This window comes from Gracilinanus agilis, chromosome 1, assembly GCF_016433145.1.
Source record: "Gracilinanus agilis isolate LMUSP501 chromosome 1, AgileGrace, whole genome shotgun sequence".
NCBI lineage: Eukaryota > Metazoa > Chordata > Mammalia > Didelphimorphia > Didelphidae > Gracilinanus > Gracilinanus agilis.
The window spans coordinates 721,076,441-721,093,989 of NC_058130.1; the positions used below are offsets into that span (position 1 = coordinate 721,076,441).

At 42.3% G+C, this 17,549-nt stretch overlaps 1 protein-coding gene across 2 annotated transcripts in view; it reads right to left on the reverse strand.

Annotated features, from left to right (window-relative positions):
* SLC1A6 (solute carrier family 1 member 6) overlaps window positions 1-13,679 on the reverse strand; it is a 15,123-nt gene extending 1,444 nt beyond the window's left edge. Inside the window, exons 1-7 of one of the 2 annotated variants that reach the window (XM_044658546.1) lie at window positions 13,472-13,679; window positions 13,050-13,187; window positions 11,417-11,621; window positions 6,781-6,823; window positions 6,090-6,433; window positions 2,552-2,785; window positions 1,196-1,390 (exon numbers count right to left, since the gene is read on the reverse strand). In XM_044658546.1, coding sequence (XP_044514481.1) covers window positions 1,196-1,390; window positions 2,552-2,785; window positions 6,090-6,433; window positions 6,781-6,823; window positions 11,417-11,621; window positions 13,050-13,187; window positions 13,472-13,679 — 1,367 coding nt within the window. Of the gene's footprint in view, window positions 1-1,195; window positions 1,391-2,551; window positions 2,786-6,089; window positions 6,434-6,780; window positions 6,824-11,416; window positions 11,622-13,049; window positions 13,188-13,471 lie in introns of those variants that run through there. The other variant, XM_044658547.1, reaches the window with a different exon arrangement.
* Window positions 13,680-17,549: the final 3,870 nt, after the last annotated feature.

Genomic DNA, 17,549 nt, shown 5'->3' on the forward strand with positions numbered 1-17,549 from the left:
GGAAGGAAGGAAGGAAGGAAGGAAAGGAGGGAGGGAGGGAGGGAGGGAGGAAAGAAGGAAGGAAGGAAAGGAGGGAGGGAGGGAAGAAAAGGAGAAGGTATGGAGAAAGATTAGTGTTCTGGAAAGAATGTGTCTATGAATAGCAAATAACACTATAAATAAAAAGCATTCATTCGCCACCTGTTGTATGCATTTGAGACTCCTCTTTCCTTGCTAAGAGCTACTTGTGATTTCATAGAATCTCAGAGCTGGGTAAGACTTTACAGGGTGTCTAATCTAGCCTATGCCCAAACAAAATTATTATCATATGAAAAATTTTGAACTGGCTTGGTTTTGCCTCAGACAGAAAAAGTATGAGCAACAGATATAAATCACAGGCAGACCAAGGACAGGTAAAAATGAAGAAGAGCTTTCTAAGAACTAGAGCACATGAAAATAGGTTGTCTCCTGAGGTAGAGTGCTACTGTTCACTGGAGGTGAGCCTGAATGACCACTTGTCAAGGCTGTTGGAGAAGAGGGTCCCACATCATATCAAAGGTGGCACTATGTAGATGCCCTTCCAGTCCCGAGATCCTGGGATTTTGCTCTGTGAAGGGAATTTGCTGAACAGTTAATCTGAGTGTTCTGATCAACCTGCTCAGATATATTTATTTCTCAATGTGAATCAATCATACAGAATCTGGTTTATGAATCAGTCTCATAGGAGGGAAAAGCAGTCACCTAGAGTCTTAAGAGTAAATCCATCTTACTTCTGAAGTGACAAAGAAGATCCTGGACTGCTACAACCCCAGCAAGATTCAGGAGAAGACTTTATGAAGCCCACCCTGAAGCAGACTGTGGCTACACCCATTTTCACAATATCTCTCATCTCTGGGCTCCCCATCACTCACTTCTTCCCTTCACTACTACCCCAACACAGTGAATCCTCTATCCTCTTATCTACTCTTTTCCTTTCTCCTCTATCCAATGAATGAATCCCTCTTAATTTTGTCCCCTCAGCATCCTATCATTCACTGGATCCTCTCTTTGTTCCCATTACTCAGCCCAACCTCAATCCCTCTCCTTTCCCTTCTGTCATCAATCAGTAAAGACTCTCTCTCTTCTCGCAACTCCATCCATTTCTTATTCCATACCCTCGCCTCCACCACTCAATTCTCTTCCTACTGTCAAGCACAGCACCAATGGCAGCACTCACCTGATGGTGGTGATCTGTCCCAGGTTGAGTTCATAGTTGTTGACCTGGGCAATGAAGATAGCTGCCAAGGCTTCATAGAGGGCAGTGCCATCCATGTTGATGGTTGCCCCCACAGGCAGGACAAACCTGGTGATGCGTCTATCCACGCCAAGGTTCTCCTCCAAGCATCGGAAAGTGATGGGCAGAGTTGCTGAGCTGGGGAGATAGGACTCCAGGAGCATTTCACGGGCACCTCCCAGGAGGGTCCACAGAATGCCTTGGAAGGCTATGTGTCAAGAAGAGCCTAAAAGCCCAGGCCCTCTGGCTTTGAGAAAGTACATTTTTAATCTCAATAAGCACAGCTGTAAATGCTGAAAGCCAGCAGGGAGGCTAGGCTAGCTAGTCCTTTATATAGGTAAAGCAGGAAGTTACCGGCGTGCTGTGAATGAAGCCAGAGAGACCTCTCACCCCCTCCCCAGAAAGAGCTCTCTCATTACTTTCTGCAGCCCCAAATCTCCACATCTCTCATTCTTCTGGCAGTGGAAAAGCCTCAGACTGAAGGATAATATACTAATATAAATTATCTCATCATTTTGGCAAAAATCTTTCAGCTCTTCTTTGGGGTGGAGTCCTGAGGAAAGGGGGAGGAAAGGCTGTCTGGAGAGGATAGATTTAGGGAACAGCAGTTTGAAGCAGTTTGAGAGCTCAGAGTAGAATTGGGACATGGAAAAAGGAGAAGGGAGTGAGGAAAGAATCAAGGAAAATCATAACCCAGTGGGAGTCCAGGCATCCTAATCCCATAGTGCTTTATTCCCTAGTGGGGCAATTTCATCCTAGGATCTCAAAATATTAGGGATAAAGAGAACCCTAAATATCTCTGAGTCCACACTCATTTTTCAAGTGGAAAAACTGAGGCCCTGGCAAGGGAAGAGACTTTCCCAAGGTCACCCAGCAGATTAGCAGGAGACACGGGTTTGAGTTTATGACTCTCCTTCCAATAGTCCTATGGCTATGGCCCCATATATCATCTCCTGCACAGCCCAGGAATCCATTGAGCCCAACCTATTAAATAAGTACCCAAAAAATAAGGGCCCTGGAGATCTTGTCTCTATGACCCTGGAAAAAGATCTGGGACCCTTTTGTGAATTTGGAGTTCTAAAGTGATATGAATTCTGTATTACGTTGCCTATTTATATATTTTTTCTTCCTACCTCTACTACACAGAACTCATGAATCATTGTAGCCAAAAAAACAAATCATAACAATTCATTTACCAGAGACCAATCTTCTAGCAATGAGCCAGAAGGGGCAGATAGAAGAGGGGGGCTGAAATTGAGCTGAAGGTAGATGAGGGGCCCATGGCTGGGGAGTCAGTACCTGGAGGAAGTGCCCATGGCTGTGATGAGGGCCTGCAGCATGCCAGCGATGAAGGGGAAGGGATTCTTGTGTGTGATGAGGAAGTAGAGGAGTGGAAGAACACCCCCAGCATGGATGAGCAAGCCCACGATGACCGTCAGTGTGTACATGCCCAACTGGCCACCAACCACAGCTGTGTCCTCCATCTCTAGGATCTTCCCAGCAATGAGGAAAAGGATACCCACAGGAGCATACCTGAATCCCAGACCAAAGTACGTGTCAGAGAACTCCCTGGTTTTACTCCTGGCCAAGGCGAGGTCTTCTTTTTGGGGGAAACTTCTCCAAGGTTTTTTTTTCAGCTCCCCAGGACCCAGAGCCAAGAGTACTGATTCCTGTAGCCATTCTCCTCTAGCCATCTCCACCTAGGTCTAGACCTCTGCCATCTCAGACATCCAGGTGTCCATTTCCCTCCTTCCTTCCCTCCCACTCTGTTCTACAAGTGGAGGGAGAGCTGTCCAATCTCTGGAGGCAAAAGGCTGGACAGAACCCTAGATAATCAGTTTCGATCCCATGACATAGGGTCATCATCAAAATGGCTGCACCTGCGTCCTCCAACATCTCCCTTCCCACAAAGACATCCTGACGACCTCAGAGCCAGGGTCAGCCTTCAGAAGCACCCAACTCATTACTCCCCATTCTCTGCTACAGGACAAAAATTGAGAGAAAGAACTGAGTCCCATTCCTTTTCTCCTTACCTGCCTCTCCTCTTGTCCCTTGCCTAGCCAAGCTCACTCTCTCAGACCACTACTACTCCTACTAGATTCTTTGTATAATCCCCCAAGGAAGTCAAGACTCAATTCTTGTCTTCTTGCTTCAAATCCCATACTCTTTCCACTGAATCATCTTGTCTCTGGCCTAGATTTCCCCTTAAAAAAGCAGGCAATGTAGTGTAGTGGGAGAGATTACTGGCTCTGGAGCCAGAAAATTTGTGTCCAAATTCCAGCTCTGCTACCTGCCTGGCCAAAGGTGAGTCAGATCCTTTATCTGATGGAATTGTGGATAGAGGGCTGGACGTCAGGTCAGGAAGACGTGAGCTCACATCCAGCCTCAGATACTACTAGCAGTGTGACCTAGACAAGTCATTTAACCTTGGTTCACCTCAGTGTCTTCATCTTTATAATGGAGATAATACTAGCAATTATCTCCCAGAATTGTTGTGAGAATAAGAGTGTCCTCAGACCTTTCAGGCTGCCTCCACCTATAGAAGCTCACTCAAATGTCCTCTATAGTCAGGGGTCCTTGTCTCTAGGACTTCGCTTTCAAACTATTCTGGGACTTTTGCAAGGACAAAAGGAAATACATACATAGATTTGGAACTGGAAGAGAACTTGCAGGCCATTGTGCTCTCATTTTATAGGTAAGAATATTTGCAAAGTGATTTTCAAACCTTAAAACTCTATAAAATGCTAATTTTTATATATTATTACTTATTATCTAAGCCTCAGTTTCCTCATTTGAAAATAAGAAGGTTGAATTAGATCAAGGATTCTTAACCTGGATTCCATGAAATTGGAGGAATGGTTAACATCTAATTTTCACTAACCTCTAACTGAAATTTAGCATTCCCTTCCATTATGAATGTGGGCAACAAACCACAGAAATATTAGCCTTCGCCAGACTGCCAATATGTCCAAGACATACAAAAAAAGGCTAAGAGTCGCTGAACTAAATAAGAGTTATGGGCCCTTTCCGGTGCTGAATCTCATAAAACGAGTACATTTGTATAAAAGCATTTATTAATGTAGCCTGGGTTTGAAACAGCTTAGGTTCCCCAACCCTGCACAGACCCCTGTATTTGTTAGAAGCTATACAAGGAAGGGAAATGCATGGATCTGGGAATGAATTCTCAGGAATTGGTAACATGAAAGGTCCTTTGATGTTGCATGGAGTAAAATAAAGGAAATTCAGTGACCAAGGGAGGAATCAGACCAATGTAACCAAGAATGCCAGGCACTATGGGCCTCAAGCTTGCCACAAAGTGGTGGTTGCTCAGCCTATAATTAAGGCATGCCAGCAGAAGCCAAGATGAGGCGGCCACACAAAGAGGCAGCAGGAGATAGACAATGGGCACAGATTGCCACTTAAGTTTACTGGAGTCTTCTGGGGAATTCTAGGAGCGGAGGATGCTGACTTGGTGATCAGCTAAGAAAAATCAGGAGCCGATGCTATTAAAAAGGATTCTCTTCTTCCCTTATTTACTGTGAAAGTGGAGTGTAGGAATGTCTCCTCAAAAAGGGGTTGTGAATATTTAGCCAAAGACAGGGAGGTAGGCAGGGTGGAGGATAGAAATGGCTTTCAGAGCTTTACCATAATGAGGGATTTGGTCTGGAGTTTTAATAATCGCTCTCTGAAATTTTGATTCCTTTCAGCAAATGTACTCTGTAATACAGCATTTTCTTCTTTGGGTCATAAGAAGTTGGGGAAGAGATAAGAATCTTAGTAGAAAATGGGGAGTCTGAGCCAATTTTGAAAAGTTTATGAGATGTCATATTTTAAATATTTTAAATCCGGTATTCACTAAGCCAATAAGGATCCCAGACAGGCACTGGAAAGCTAAGGATGCCCCCAGTCCCTGTCCAGAAGTCCAGGGAAGGAAATCTACTCTTGCAAATACGCTGGAGACTTAGAGCACCTCCTAGAGTAACTTGGGCTCACAGTATCCTCTAGTGGTCTATGTAGCAATTGCATCCCTGCCAGCTATTCCCAATCACACTCCTAGGAAGCAAAGGTTTTCCTTCTCCTATTTAGAGCTAGAAAACATCATCTAATCCAGTCCCCTCCTCTTACAAAGAGAGAAACTGAGACAAAGAGGGAAAGACTACACAGAGAGTAAGTAACTGAGACAGGATTTATACCCAGAACCCGACTCTAAATTCAATGATTTTCCCTAATGCCTGATGGTACTTGCCTGGCTCCAGTGTACATATATGTGAAGGGGGCATCAGCAAAGAGAAAAACTGCCTAACTCAGGAGAACCCTTGCATTCCATTTTTAAAGTATAAAAATGATAGGTTTCATTTCTATAGATTTTGGTGGCTTTCTGAACCCTGGCAACATTTCTGGGAGGCTGATAGGGCAGGCATTATTCTCATCTCTTCCTCATCACAGATAAAGAAAGGAAATCTTAAGGAGTTTAAGGGATTTGTCCATCATCACACAACTGGTAATTATGGAATAAAGGCAAGACCTGAATCCAGATCTCCTAATCCCAAGGCCAAAGCTCTCCACCTAATCCCTTTTAATTCTGGTGTCCTCCCTTGGTTAATTATTTCCTATTTATCCTGTATTTAACTTGCTTTGTGTGTTGTCTCCCCCATTAGACTTTAAGCTCCTTGAGGACAGTGTATTTTGTCTCTTTTTTTATTCCCAACCTCAGCATCACGGTATCTAGCACACAATAGGTGCCTAATAAATGTGTATCAATTGTCAATAGTATCCCTTTAGCATCTTCTTTCCTTCTCAACCACTCTTAAGCGTGGACCCACTCTATTTCACTCACCAGATAATGACACCAACGAGTCTCATGATAGCTTCATTAAGGCTGTTGAAGAATACCTTCAGGGCATGGCCTTTCTGTTTCATGCTCCCAGTGACCAGACCAAAGCTGACTGAGAACACCACCAAGCCCAGAGCATTGATGCCACTTGCTGAGCCAGGTACAGGCACAGTCTCCTCAAAACTCATTACCTCCTGAAGGGTGCCAAGGGCACGGGTAACATTGTCCAAGACACTGGTACCATTGTCCATTAGAGAAAAGGGTGAAGGGGAGATACCCAGTCCTGTCCTGTTTTCCATCTTCATCACAGTCCTTGTCACCACCCTGGTGCTGTACTGTGTCTTGAACTGAAATCAGAGAAATCAGGCCTCACCCACCACCAAGAATAAGTTGAACTAAATGGTCTGTCTCTTCCAACTTTGAGTTTCTGTGATTATTTCAAAATTCCCCCAATCCGAGACCTTCAGCCTTTATGTCACCCTTTGGGAGATCTTGGCACATGAGAACCTCTCTAGACCTTAGCTTGGATGTTGAGGGACATATTCACCTATAAGAGCCGTTCTGAGGGACCTGGTCCACTACCCTATTTTAGAAGGACCTCCCCTCCCTCCCTCCCATCCCTTGTCCCCCTGGCCATTATCCCTTCCATCCACCCCTTATCCTCATGAACAGAGCCTTGCCCCTCCTCCCTTACCTGTTTGAAGCAGGCTTCCACAAGATTGGGTGGGAACATATTCCTGTAAAGAACCAGGGATGGAAAGACTGTGAGACTCAAACATAAGAAGCAGGGACCTCTAATGACCACAAAACAGAGGACCTCCTAGGTGGGCAGGATCTTAACACAAAGAACATAAAAAGGGGGCAGCTGGGTAGCTCAGTGGATTGAGAGCCAGCCCTATAGATGGGAGGTCCTAGGTTCAAATCTGGCCTCAGACACTTCCCAACTGTGTGACCCTGAGCAAGTCACTTGACCCCCATTGCCTACCCTTACCACTCTTCTGTCTTGGAGCCAATACACAGTATTAACTTCAAGATGAAAGATGAGGGTTTAAAAAAAAGAACATAAAAAAGACAGCTGGAAGAGACTACAGAGAGTAGATTTTCAGAGTTGCAAAGTATCTTAGTGTTAACACAGAACATTCTAGCTAGAGAAGACCTTAGCTATCTATCACCTAATCTAACCCTATCATTTTATAGATGAGAAAACTAAAACTGAAGAGGAAATGAGAGACCCAAATCATCTAGCTGATAGAACAAAAATTCTAACCCAGGGCTTCTTATATCCAGTCTAGTGCTCTTTCTACCACACCTTGCTGCCTCCACTTGAAGATGTGGGGATGAAGAGAGACCAGAAACAGGGAAAATATCATCTTTTCCCTCCAATATCTTTTATTCACCAATTCTTTGGGTGATATGTTCTGCCTCTCTCCTCTCTTCATCACCTGTACTTATCCTCAGCAACTTCTGTGCATATTTGATGTCCCATCAAAAATCTCAACTGCATGATTCCTCAAGGTAATAGATTGCACCAACCTGTCTCTTCATCCCATGTTAACCACATACCCACTAGGATACACCTTGGCCATCATCATCAAAGGGCATTGCTCTGAATATTTGTCATCTTTCTCACTAGCAGCCTCAATTTCTCCTTCAGAACATATTCTTTTCCTTCTGTTTTCAAAACAGACCGTCCTCTGTGCTATATGGGGAGGGGGGGTTCAGGAAGCAAAAATGGAAACAAAAAGTACCTTCTTGCCATTTTGCTCCTTTGTGGATCAACACTAAATCTCTTTCCTTCTTAATGTTGTTATTCTGTCTGAATTTGAAGCCTAACCCACTGTCTTTCCCTCTATACTTCTTTTCTTCAAATCCTGTGATTTAGCTTCAATCTCCACTACTCTACTGAAACTATTCTCTTCAAGGTTATTAATGACATCCTAATTCTCCTTGACCTCATGAAGACCATCCATGTTGGCATCACTGGTCAGCTATTGTCAATATTTATCTCACTATCAGGACCACTAAGATTCATGTGCCTCCATCCAACACACACACACACACACACACACACACACACACACTAACAACCAACCTTGAGTCACCTCCATTGTCTACATTCTTTGAACTGTGGATAATACTACTAATAGAATTTGAAGAACCCAACAGCCCTGACCTCAGAACTATAACAAATGAGATGAGTGGGGCTTTATCCCAGGGTACCAAAATTTAGAATATACTGTTAGCATCTGCATTTCATCAGTAATACAGAAACAAAATTGTGTTTAGCACCTAGTTAACAAGAATAATTAAATAGGAAGCTGGTGTAAGGGAAATATGGCAGCCTGGGTGAGGTCTTCCATGGACTGTCCATTCCTGCTTCCCACCGCTACTGGTTGCCATGACTGCACTTCTCTCTCCTCCCCTCCAACTGAATTTGTCTTTAAAAGCTGATTTTGGGGCATTTCGAGATGCCTGCCCCGATGCTGAAATTGCTAGCTACAGCTTTCTCTGACCTGTGAGGATTATAGTCTCCAGCCCCACAATGGCCCCTGAATAGCAGCAACCCAGCTATTTAAATAGATCAGCTATTCTCTGACTCCCTCCAGCAGGTGTCCCAGGTGTCTTCTCTGTCCTTGACAGGATTCCTGGTCCATTCTTCTACCATCTCTTCTTTCTTCAAAACAATAATCCTTTTCAAACTACCCCCACCTTCATCTCAATATATACCTGCCTCTATTAATTCACATGACATAGCCGATAGGGCACTGGACTTAGATAGTCAGAAGGCTTCTCCTGTTCTGGGTTGAGGGGGCCATTGGTCAGGGATAGAAATAGTTTTTAAGTATCAATAAAACATTTTTTAAAAAAAACAAAATAAAATCATCAAAATACCTAGATTTAAGGTCCAAACTATACCACTCATTAGCTATGAGACCAGGGGCAAGTCATTTAATCACTTAGAACAGTGATGGGCAAACTGCAGCCCCCTGAAATGTCCTATCCAGGCATAGGACATTATTCCTGATCTGACGAAGACAATGAGTAGGATACAATACAATGAAACTTCGAAAGAGTTGCCTTAGATACAGACTGACACATGAGCATTTCCTTTCCTTTGGCCCCCTCTTTAAAAAGTTTGCCCATCACTTACTTAGAGACTCAGTTGTAAGCTCCTTGAGGACAGGGCCTGCTTTTAGAGCCAAAAGATCTGGGTTCAGATTCTGGTTCTGCTACATACTACCTGTGTAAGCTTGGGCAAATAATTTCACTTATCCAGTTTCCTCATAACTAAAATGAGATGATTAAATTAGATAATCTTTCCAATTCCTTCCAACTCTAAAATCAAAGGATCCTTGTAATGTCAATGACCTAACTATTCACAAAGGAAAAACCAAGTGGATGAAGAATGATTGTTATCCAGACTATGATACACATTTGGATGGATCAGATCCATCAGAGCATAGATCTTGACAGTGACCATAAATGGACAATGAGCTGGGCTTAGTAATGAATAAAAGAGAACTGAATTAATTATTGCTTTGGGGGAATTGTGTAATGTTTTTAATGACTACATACTCCAGGAAACAAAACACATTTTAAAAAAAATATTCTCCCAGTGATTTTACATAACTTTGATTCATTGAAAACTACAGTATACAAAGAATTAGAGGTGCAAGTTATCCAAAGGATAAACCACACCCTCTATTCAGTACAGCATAGTAAAAAATCAGATGCAATATATATTATCCATGAGGAATTTCACAGAAAGTATATTGTAAAAAATATCATAAGAAGATGTAATGGTTATGCCAATCTCTAGTCAACATGCATTTATTAAATTCCCACTGTAACCCCCAGACAGTGTGCTAAGTGCTGGGAATATAAAAAAAATGCCACACACACACAAAAAAAAGTCTTGTTCCTACTTGGAAGGAACCTCCTAGCAGGGTGAGTGGACCTGTGGTGGATTTATGAGAAAATAAGAACAAGAATGGGCAACGAAGTGATGCAATAGCTAGAATGTCCACTGGAATCAGGAAGACGTATCTTTCTGAGTTCAAATCTGTCCTCAGATACTTACTAGCTATGTGACCCTGGGCAACCCATTCAACACTGAATGCTTCATTTCCTCATCTTTTAAAATAAGCTAGAGAAGGAAATAGTAAACCACTTCAATATCTTTGCCAAGAAAACCCAAATGGAGTCACAAAAACTTGGACACAACTGAAACAACTGAACAACAATAACAAAGGACAAGAATAACATAAAATGAGAAGGTATGGCTGACTTATGATCTAAAGTGATGGAGGTATGTGACCCAGATCAAAGAGCTTGCTAGCTACAGGAACAGGGAAAGAGAGAGACAATTTGAATCATATAGCTTCAGAAAACCTGGAAATTTGTTATTACATGTAACTGGTAAAAAAAATATGTAATAAAATAAATAACTAAATAAAGTATAGAGGGTATCCCCACACTGAGAAGATCTCAGATCCACTGACATACTGTCTAGGAAGGCATTATGAGAATTGGGTTCTAGGCTTGACATTGCCATGAATTATTTACCCAATATAGGGGAAATCACATCACATTTCTCCCCCTGTAAAAAAGAGTGAGTTGTTAGACTAGTGGGCCTTTCCTTTTCCTTATTATATTCATTTAAAATTAGGTATACCCTTCCATACCTACATCTTAGTCATATGCACCATCCCACAAAGTTTCTCACTTTGAGGTATAGTAGGAGGGTCAGGTAGGATAGGACTGAATAGGAGAGCTTCCTTGAGTATGTGAAAGGTTGCTGTATGAATAAAGATTTGGACTTGCTCTTGTCTCAGGAGGTACAATTAGGCATAAACTGAAGAGAGGCAGGTTTCAGCTCAATATGAAGGAAAGTTAAAAATAATTAGAGCTATGCAAAAGTGAACTGATTTTCCAGTGAGATATGTAGTGAACCTATTATTATCCCGCTTTAGAATGAGGAAATTAGGGCTCAGGGAGGTGATATCACTTGCCCAGAGTCACTAAGAGAAGAATTGAACAATTATTTAAAGCAGGAAATATTTATGGAAGACATTTTCTGAATTCAGCTCTATACCTGATGCTGAGAAACATTAAAACTCAGTCACTGCCCATAACATATTCACAGGAGGCTCCAGGAAATGACTTCCTCATCAAATAATAAGGAAACCCAAGACATGGAATGGAGACTAGTGCCCCAAGGTGGAACGTTAACTGGCAATGAAACAAGGAAAGAGACATGTGCCTTCTGATGCTGGGAGATAGGAAAAAGAGTGTTTCTAGATCTAACAGGAAAAGAGGGGAACACTAACCTGACAAGGTCCATGAAGGCATCAGCTGTTGGGATAGATTCAATGCGGCCCTCTCGATGCAGCCCCTCCTTGGATCCTTTGCCAGGGTGGATGATCGTGACCATGAGGATGCCAATGAAGACTGCAATGACTGTTGTCACCATGTAGTAAACAGCAGCCCGCATCCCCATTCTCCCTGAAGCTTTGTTGTCCAGGGATGCCATACCTGGGAGAAGTCACATAGTGCCACCTCTTGTTCCACTCTCTCCAGCAGGTCAGTTCCTCTATGTTTCACCTACCTTATTTGCCCCTAGTCTATCCTCCATTGATACAATTCTTCCATTGATTCCCTTCCCCTCACCATTCTTTCTTCCCAAACCCAACAGCACTATTCCTATCTCCTATCCAAATTCCACTGGACTCCTCAAATCCCACTCCATCCCTGCTTCATTGGCTTTCCTCATTCCTAACCAATACTGACCTATAACTGGCCTGCCCTCTAGTTATATCCTTTCTCTACTGGTTCTCCCACCTCTCACCTATTCCTATCATTATTGCACAATCCACCACTCTGACTTTCTACTTCTCCATTACCATTATTACCTCCTCCTCTCCCTACATTTCCCAGATCTCTTATTGTCCAAAGTATGCAATGGTACTCCTAGATCTAGGATGTAGGTTATTTTCTCCTGTTTGGGGAGGCTTGGGATTTTTTTTCATTTCAATTTTTTAAGCCCCCTTACTGTAAAAATGTTAGGATTTGTCAGTCAAGAAGCAGAGTAGGACATGCTCCAACTTTCCTTCTACCCTAAACATAATGGATGGTTCTAATGGGCTACTTCATGGATGACCTTACAGAAGAACTCACCAAATAGTCATTAACCAAGTCACTGTTAGGGGCACAGAGCTATCTTCATCACAGGAAGCCTGAGAGTTTAATTTTCTGGAGCTCAGAGTTAACTCCTAATAAGAAGCGTGCTAGACTGGTATTCTCTGGTGTCCTACTCCAAAACTGTATGGGACTCATGTAAATGTACTCTTTGACCATTCATATTCCCATTCCAATCTCATAGGACCAATCTAGTTTTCATGAATCCTCAACATATACACACACAGACCCCCCATATAAGCCACCACTGACCACTTTCATATGAAAGCTACATTTTGACTCCCCTCATTCACCCCACCAACATTCCCCTGACTCTATTTTTACTTCTTTCCCTTATAACATCCTTCCATGCTTCCTGGAAGTCCAGCATTCTTACGTTACTTTATGAATAAATCTGGCCCAAGCATGCTCTCACCATCTCACTAGTGAAGACATATGGGAAGAATCAAAAAAATAAAAGAGGTGACTCCTTAGAGCCAAAGGGCACTGGAGTTTGGTTCTTCCATGGAAAAGTCAGAGCCAGGTGGTCTGAGTAGTTGGTGTGGGTTTGATTTAACAGGAGATTTGAACAGAAGAGCATGAGTGCCTAACCAGAGTAATGGTCCTAGGTTGAGTTATGGTCCCACACTAGGTCAGTGATGACTCTGGCCTCAAGGATCTGGGTCAAATTAGTAGCTACATACATTCAGAGAACCAAGATAACATCCCCAGATGTGGGATGCTGAGAAGGGAGTGACAGTTCTGGTGGGTCTAGAATCCCCTTACCTGTGATTAGACTGGAAACAATGAGGGGCAACACCAACATTTGCAACATCCTCATCAACAGTTCTCCAGGAAAAGAGAAGTATTTAATCTGTCGATAGGTCAACTGGTAAGGACGCAGGGCAAAGGCAAGACTGATCCCTAGGGGCCAAGAAGAAAATGGGAACTGAGGAGTACCTGTAGGGAGCTCTGCTGAAAGGAAATTATCCAAGTTGCAGTCTATCAACAGGACAGCCTAAAACAAGACCTCTTCAGAAATCCTTATGTATGTAATAAAGATTATCTATTTTCCAAGGTTTGTAACACGATCCAGTTTCAACTACTTCCCAAACCAAATAAATATAAACTTTACTCCAAAGGGCAATCCATCCAATACATATATACTCCCATGACTGAAGTGTCTCTACCCTCTATCCCATGCTTACCTATGACCACTGCACTGACTGTGAGAAGGATGAAGGCATTTCTCTTCAGGAATCGGAACACTCTCTCTCGGTTCATAGTCTGGATTTGCAGCCGGGTTCGGGCGGCACGCTGTTGCATGGAGTCCTGAAACCCTTGTAGCCAACTCTGCCTCCCAAGGCGTTGGGAAACATTTTCCCTCAGGAAAAGGCTATTAGCGTGGCTACTCATCCTTAGTAGTGCTCAGGCCTGTGAAGACTCTGGAGGGAAAACACACAGGGAGCCCCAGCTCCGGGGAGAAAAGAGCAAGGGGCTGAAAGGAGAGGGCAGCAGAGGTAAGGAAGTGGAGAGAATGGGAAAGAAATGAGAAGGGGGGGGGGGCAGAAATAACATGGAGAAAATGCATTAAACTCCTCTGTATTTGGATGTTTGGTGCACATAAGGATGCATGAAGCTATGAGAAATTCTAGGCTAAGACTCAGTTCGCAAGATTGAGGTAGAAGTGGCTAGAATGATGAAATGGAATAGCTGGAGATCAGGACAGAAGTAGCTCGCTTCCCAGAGTCCTGCATGAGCAATGAATCATTCCCTTTTTGAGCTGAGAAATGTGTGGGAATGATGATAGTATCACCTGCATCAAAAAATTCTCTGCGCTGGCAAAGAACTCTAGGACAAGGATTCTTAAGATCTTTTTATATCATGATTGTGGAAACCCATGGACCTCTTCTCAGAATTATGTTTTTAAATAAATAAATACATGTTTATAGCAATTACATAGGATTACAAAGGAAACTAATTAGCCTGAAATAAAGTTATCAAAATATTTTTAAACAAATTCACTGTGTGACCCTATGCATGTCACTTAACCCTAATTGCCTAGCCTTTACCACTCTTCTGTCATAGAACTATTACTTGGTATCTATTCCAAGACAAAAGGTAAGGGTTCATGCTCGCGAGAATGTAATACCAGCTGGATCCCATAGAAGACTACTTTCCACCTGACATATGCCCAACCCTTTTGGTCTTTTCATTCCTTCAAGTGGCTCTGATGGCCATAATTGCATAATATTAACTGAATATACCCAAAGTTGCTGATGTTCTTCTGGGCACCTGATTTCTGGTCATTGTTTTTCTATTATCAATTGCAAAGAAATTAGGCTACTGTCAATATTCCCCTTTCTGGGTCTTTTTGGGGTATTATCGGTTGAAGGGTGCATATTTCCTACTTTTTCTTTGGCCCATGGTTCTTTCATTCAATCAAGTGATGTCCCTGCCCTCATCAATTATCTTGCAATTAAGGGTTGATTGCAAGAATATTCCACCTTATTCCTCACTTAGACTCGGACCAGGAACTCACACTGTCATAGGAAGAAATGAATAGGAAGGACTAAATTCATATTGGGAATATAGGGCTTAGAGATGAAAAAAGACCTCAAAATCAGGCTTCTCATTTTACAGATGAAATGAATCCAAAGGAGGAGAAGTGACTTGCCCTGGGTCATATAGGTATTAAAAAGAAATGTCAAGATCCAAACCCATAATCCTAACTCCAAAGTAAGTGCCCTTTCTATTATGCTATGAATCTTAAGTGTCACTACTGCTTCCTAACTCAATAAATACATCTGGCACTAAGGTAGTGGAATCCAAATGTAGCATTTCTACAAAAGTTAGTAATAACACTGGATTACACTAGAAATACCTATAGATTTCTTCTATATCAATTATATTGGTGGTTGTCCACAAAAAATCTTGGAATGATCTTACTCACTTGGATCTAACGACAAACTCTTTACAAGTTAATTCTCTCCTCAAATGTTTCTTTTGGTTTGTTGAGAAAATATTGTACTTAATTTTCTCACATTCTCTTCTATAATGTTTTAAATGCCTATCCCCAATAAGATTGGGGATGTAGACTCTAAACAATCACTCTAATGCAAATAGTAATAATATGGAAGTAGGTCTGCATCAATGACACATATAAAACCCAGTGGAATTTCACATTGGCTACAGGAGAGGTGGGGGGAGGAGGGGAGGGAAAGAACATGAATCATGGAACCATTGAAAAATATTCTAAATTAAATAAATGAATAGATAGATAGATAGATAGAAAAATGAACTTAATTTTAAGAAAAATTTTATCCTCAAATATCTTCTGTCCATGGGTACCATGCCTCTGAGCTTGCCAAGTATGTCAAACATTTCTTTTCAGAGACAGTCTTATGCTTCCTGTGATGAGTATTGGGTACTAACTAGATTTTTCTAAGAAATGGTGATAGATGATAATAGATGTGACACAGATCAAACTGCTTACCATCTCTGACAGTGAGGAGAGAAGGGAGGGAGGAAGACAATTTGAATCTTATAAATTTGGGGAAACATCTGTTGAAAATTGTTATTACATGTAATTGGGGAAATAAAATATCTTTGAATTAAAAAAAGAAATGGTGATAGAGTCAGGGTCTTTACTTTGGATCATTTTCTATTTCAGGGAGTCAACCACTTGTTTATATTCATATTGGTTCTGACTTTTGCTCCAATTAGTCCATGAACTGACTATACGAAGAGAGTTGATTCTCAAATGGCTCCCCCATCAATTGCCAGTGATTTTCTCTGTTAAATAATTTGTTAACTTATCCTGCTGGGTGGCATGGCATAGCAAAATGCTAGATTCATAATCCAAGAGACTCCCACCTTTGACATTTCTGTAATCATGTTGTATAACCATGTGCAAATTACTTAACCCCTCTAAGTCTCAAGTCCTGCTTAATTTTTGTCTGCTAAAATATAGATAGTTTGTAGCCTGCATTAGTCCTATTTCTATGAAATTCCCGATCTTTGACTTTTAAGGAACAGTGAAGGTGAGAAGGTTAAGGAAGCTGAGTTGGAAAGGAAATTGGAGAAAGGAGAGGGAAGGTTATAACCTAGTACACTAATGAAATGTAGAGAAATCCTAAAACAACAAACAATAGACCTATCCACTTCCACCTCCAGGATCAGCCAGAATTTTCCCCTACACACCCAAACCTTCCCAAAGGCTCCTTTACTCAATGTCCATTTTCCTTTAGGGGAGGGAATTTTTCTTGGTCAGCTGAGAAGCCTGAGGTTTGGGTCCAGGAAACAGAAAACCCATTATGATATAATGCGGATATGGGTTTCACTTCCATCTCAGCTACTTACATCTGTGGGACCTTGGGCAACTCACTTTCCCTTTCCAAGCTTCAGTTTCTTTATCTGTAAATTAAGACATCTCTAAAATCAGGTCTAAATCCCCAGAACAAAGTCTCTTGGGATTGGGCTGTGCAAAACTGGTCACTCCTTGGGGCCCCTGAGGCATTTTAAATTCACTCTCTCCCCCACTCTCAGGCGCATCCCCTCCTCCTAGCCCTCAGGCATCCAACCCCTTCAGCCACTGGCAATATCAACTATTTAAGACTGCTGCCCTCTATAGGTTCCAAGAATTTCCTTCAAATAGAGAGCCGGAGGCACAGGTAAATATACACAGAGAAAGGAAACAGAGGCAGTGATGTGTAGGATATAGACCCAGGGACATCAGGATAGGGGCATGGACACAGAGGCAGGGATATGACAACTAAGCTAAGAACTTTGGACTTTCGGACAGAAACACAGAGGAGGGATATAGATACGGGGTTAAGGATGTGAAGAGGGATAGAGACAGAGGCAAAGAAAGAGAAAAGATGGGGACATAGATGGACACCCAGACGGTGATAGAGTCATGGAGACATGGACATAGTTGGAGAGATAGGGGCATGGACATGAGGAAAAGGACATAGAGAGGGAAATGTGGTTAAGGAGATGAAGACAAAGACAGAAATAAGGATGGGGACAAGGACACAGAGAAAGGACTCCATATACAGGGGCGTTATATAGACATGGCAAGAAGGAAGATAATAAGGCTAAAAAGATGGGGACACAAACATGGGGGGAAAGGACACAGTCTTGCAGGTAGGGACACAGATGGGGAAACGACAGAGAGATGAGGATCCAGTAACAGAACCAGATACAATTGGATTTAGGGACATGGAAATAAGGATGGAGGAGAGAGAGAGAGAGAGAGAGAGAGAGAGAGAGAGAGAGAGAGAG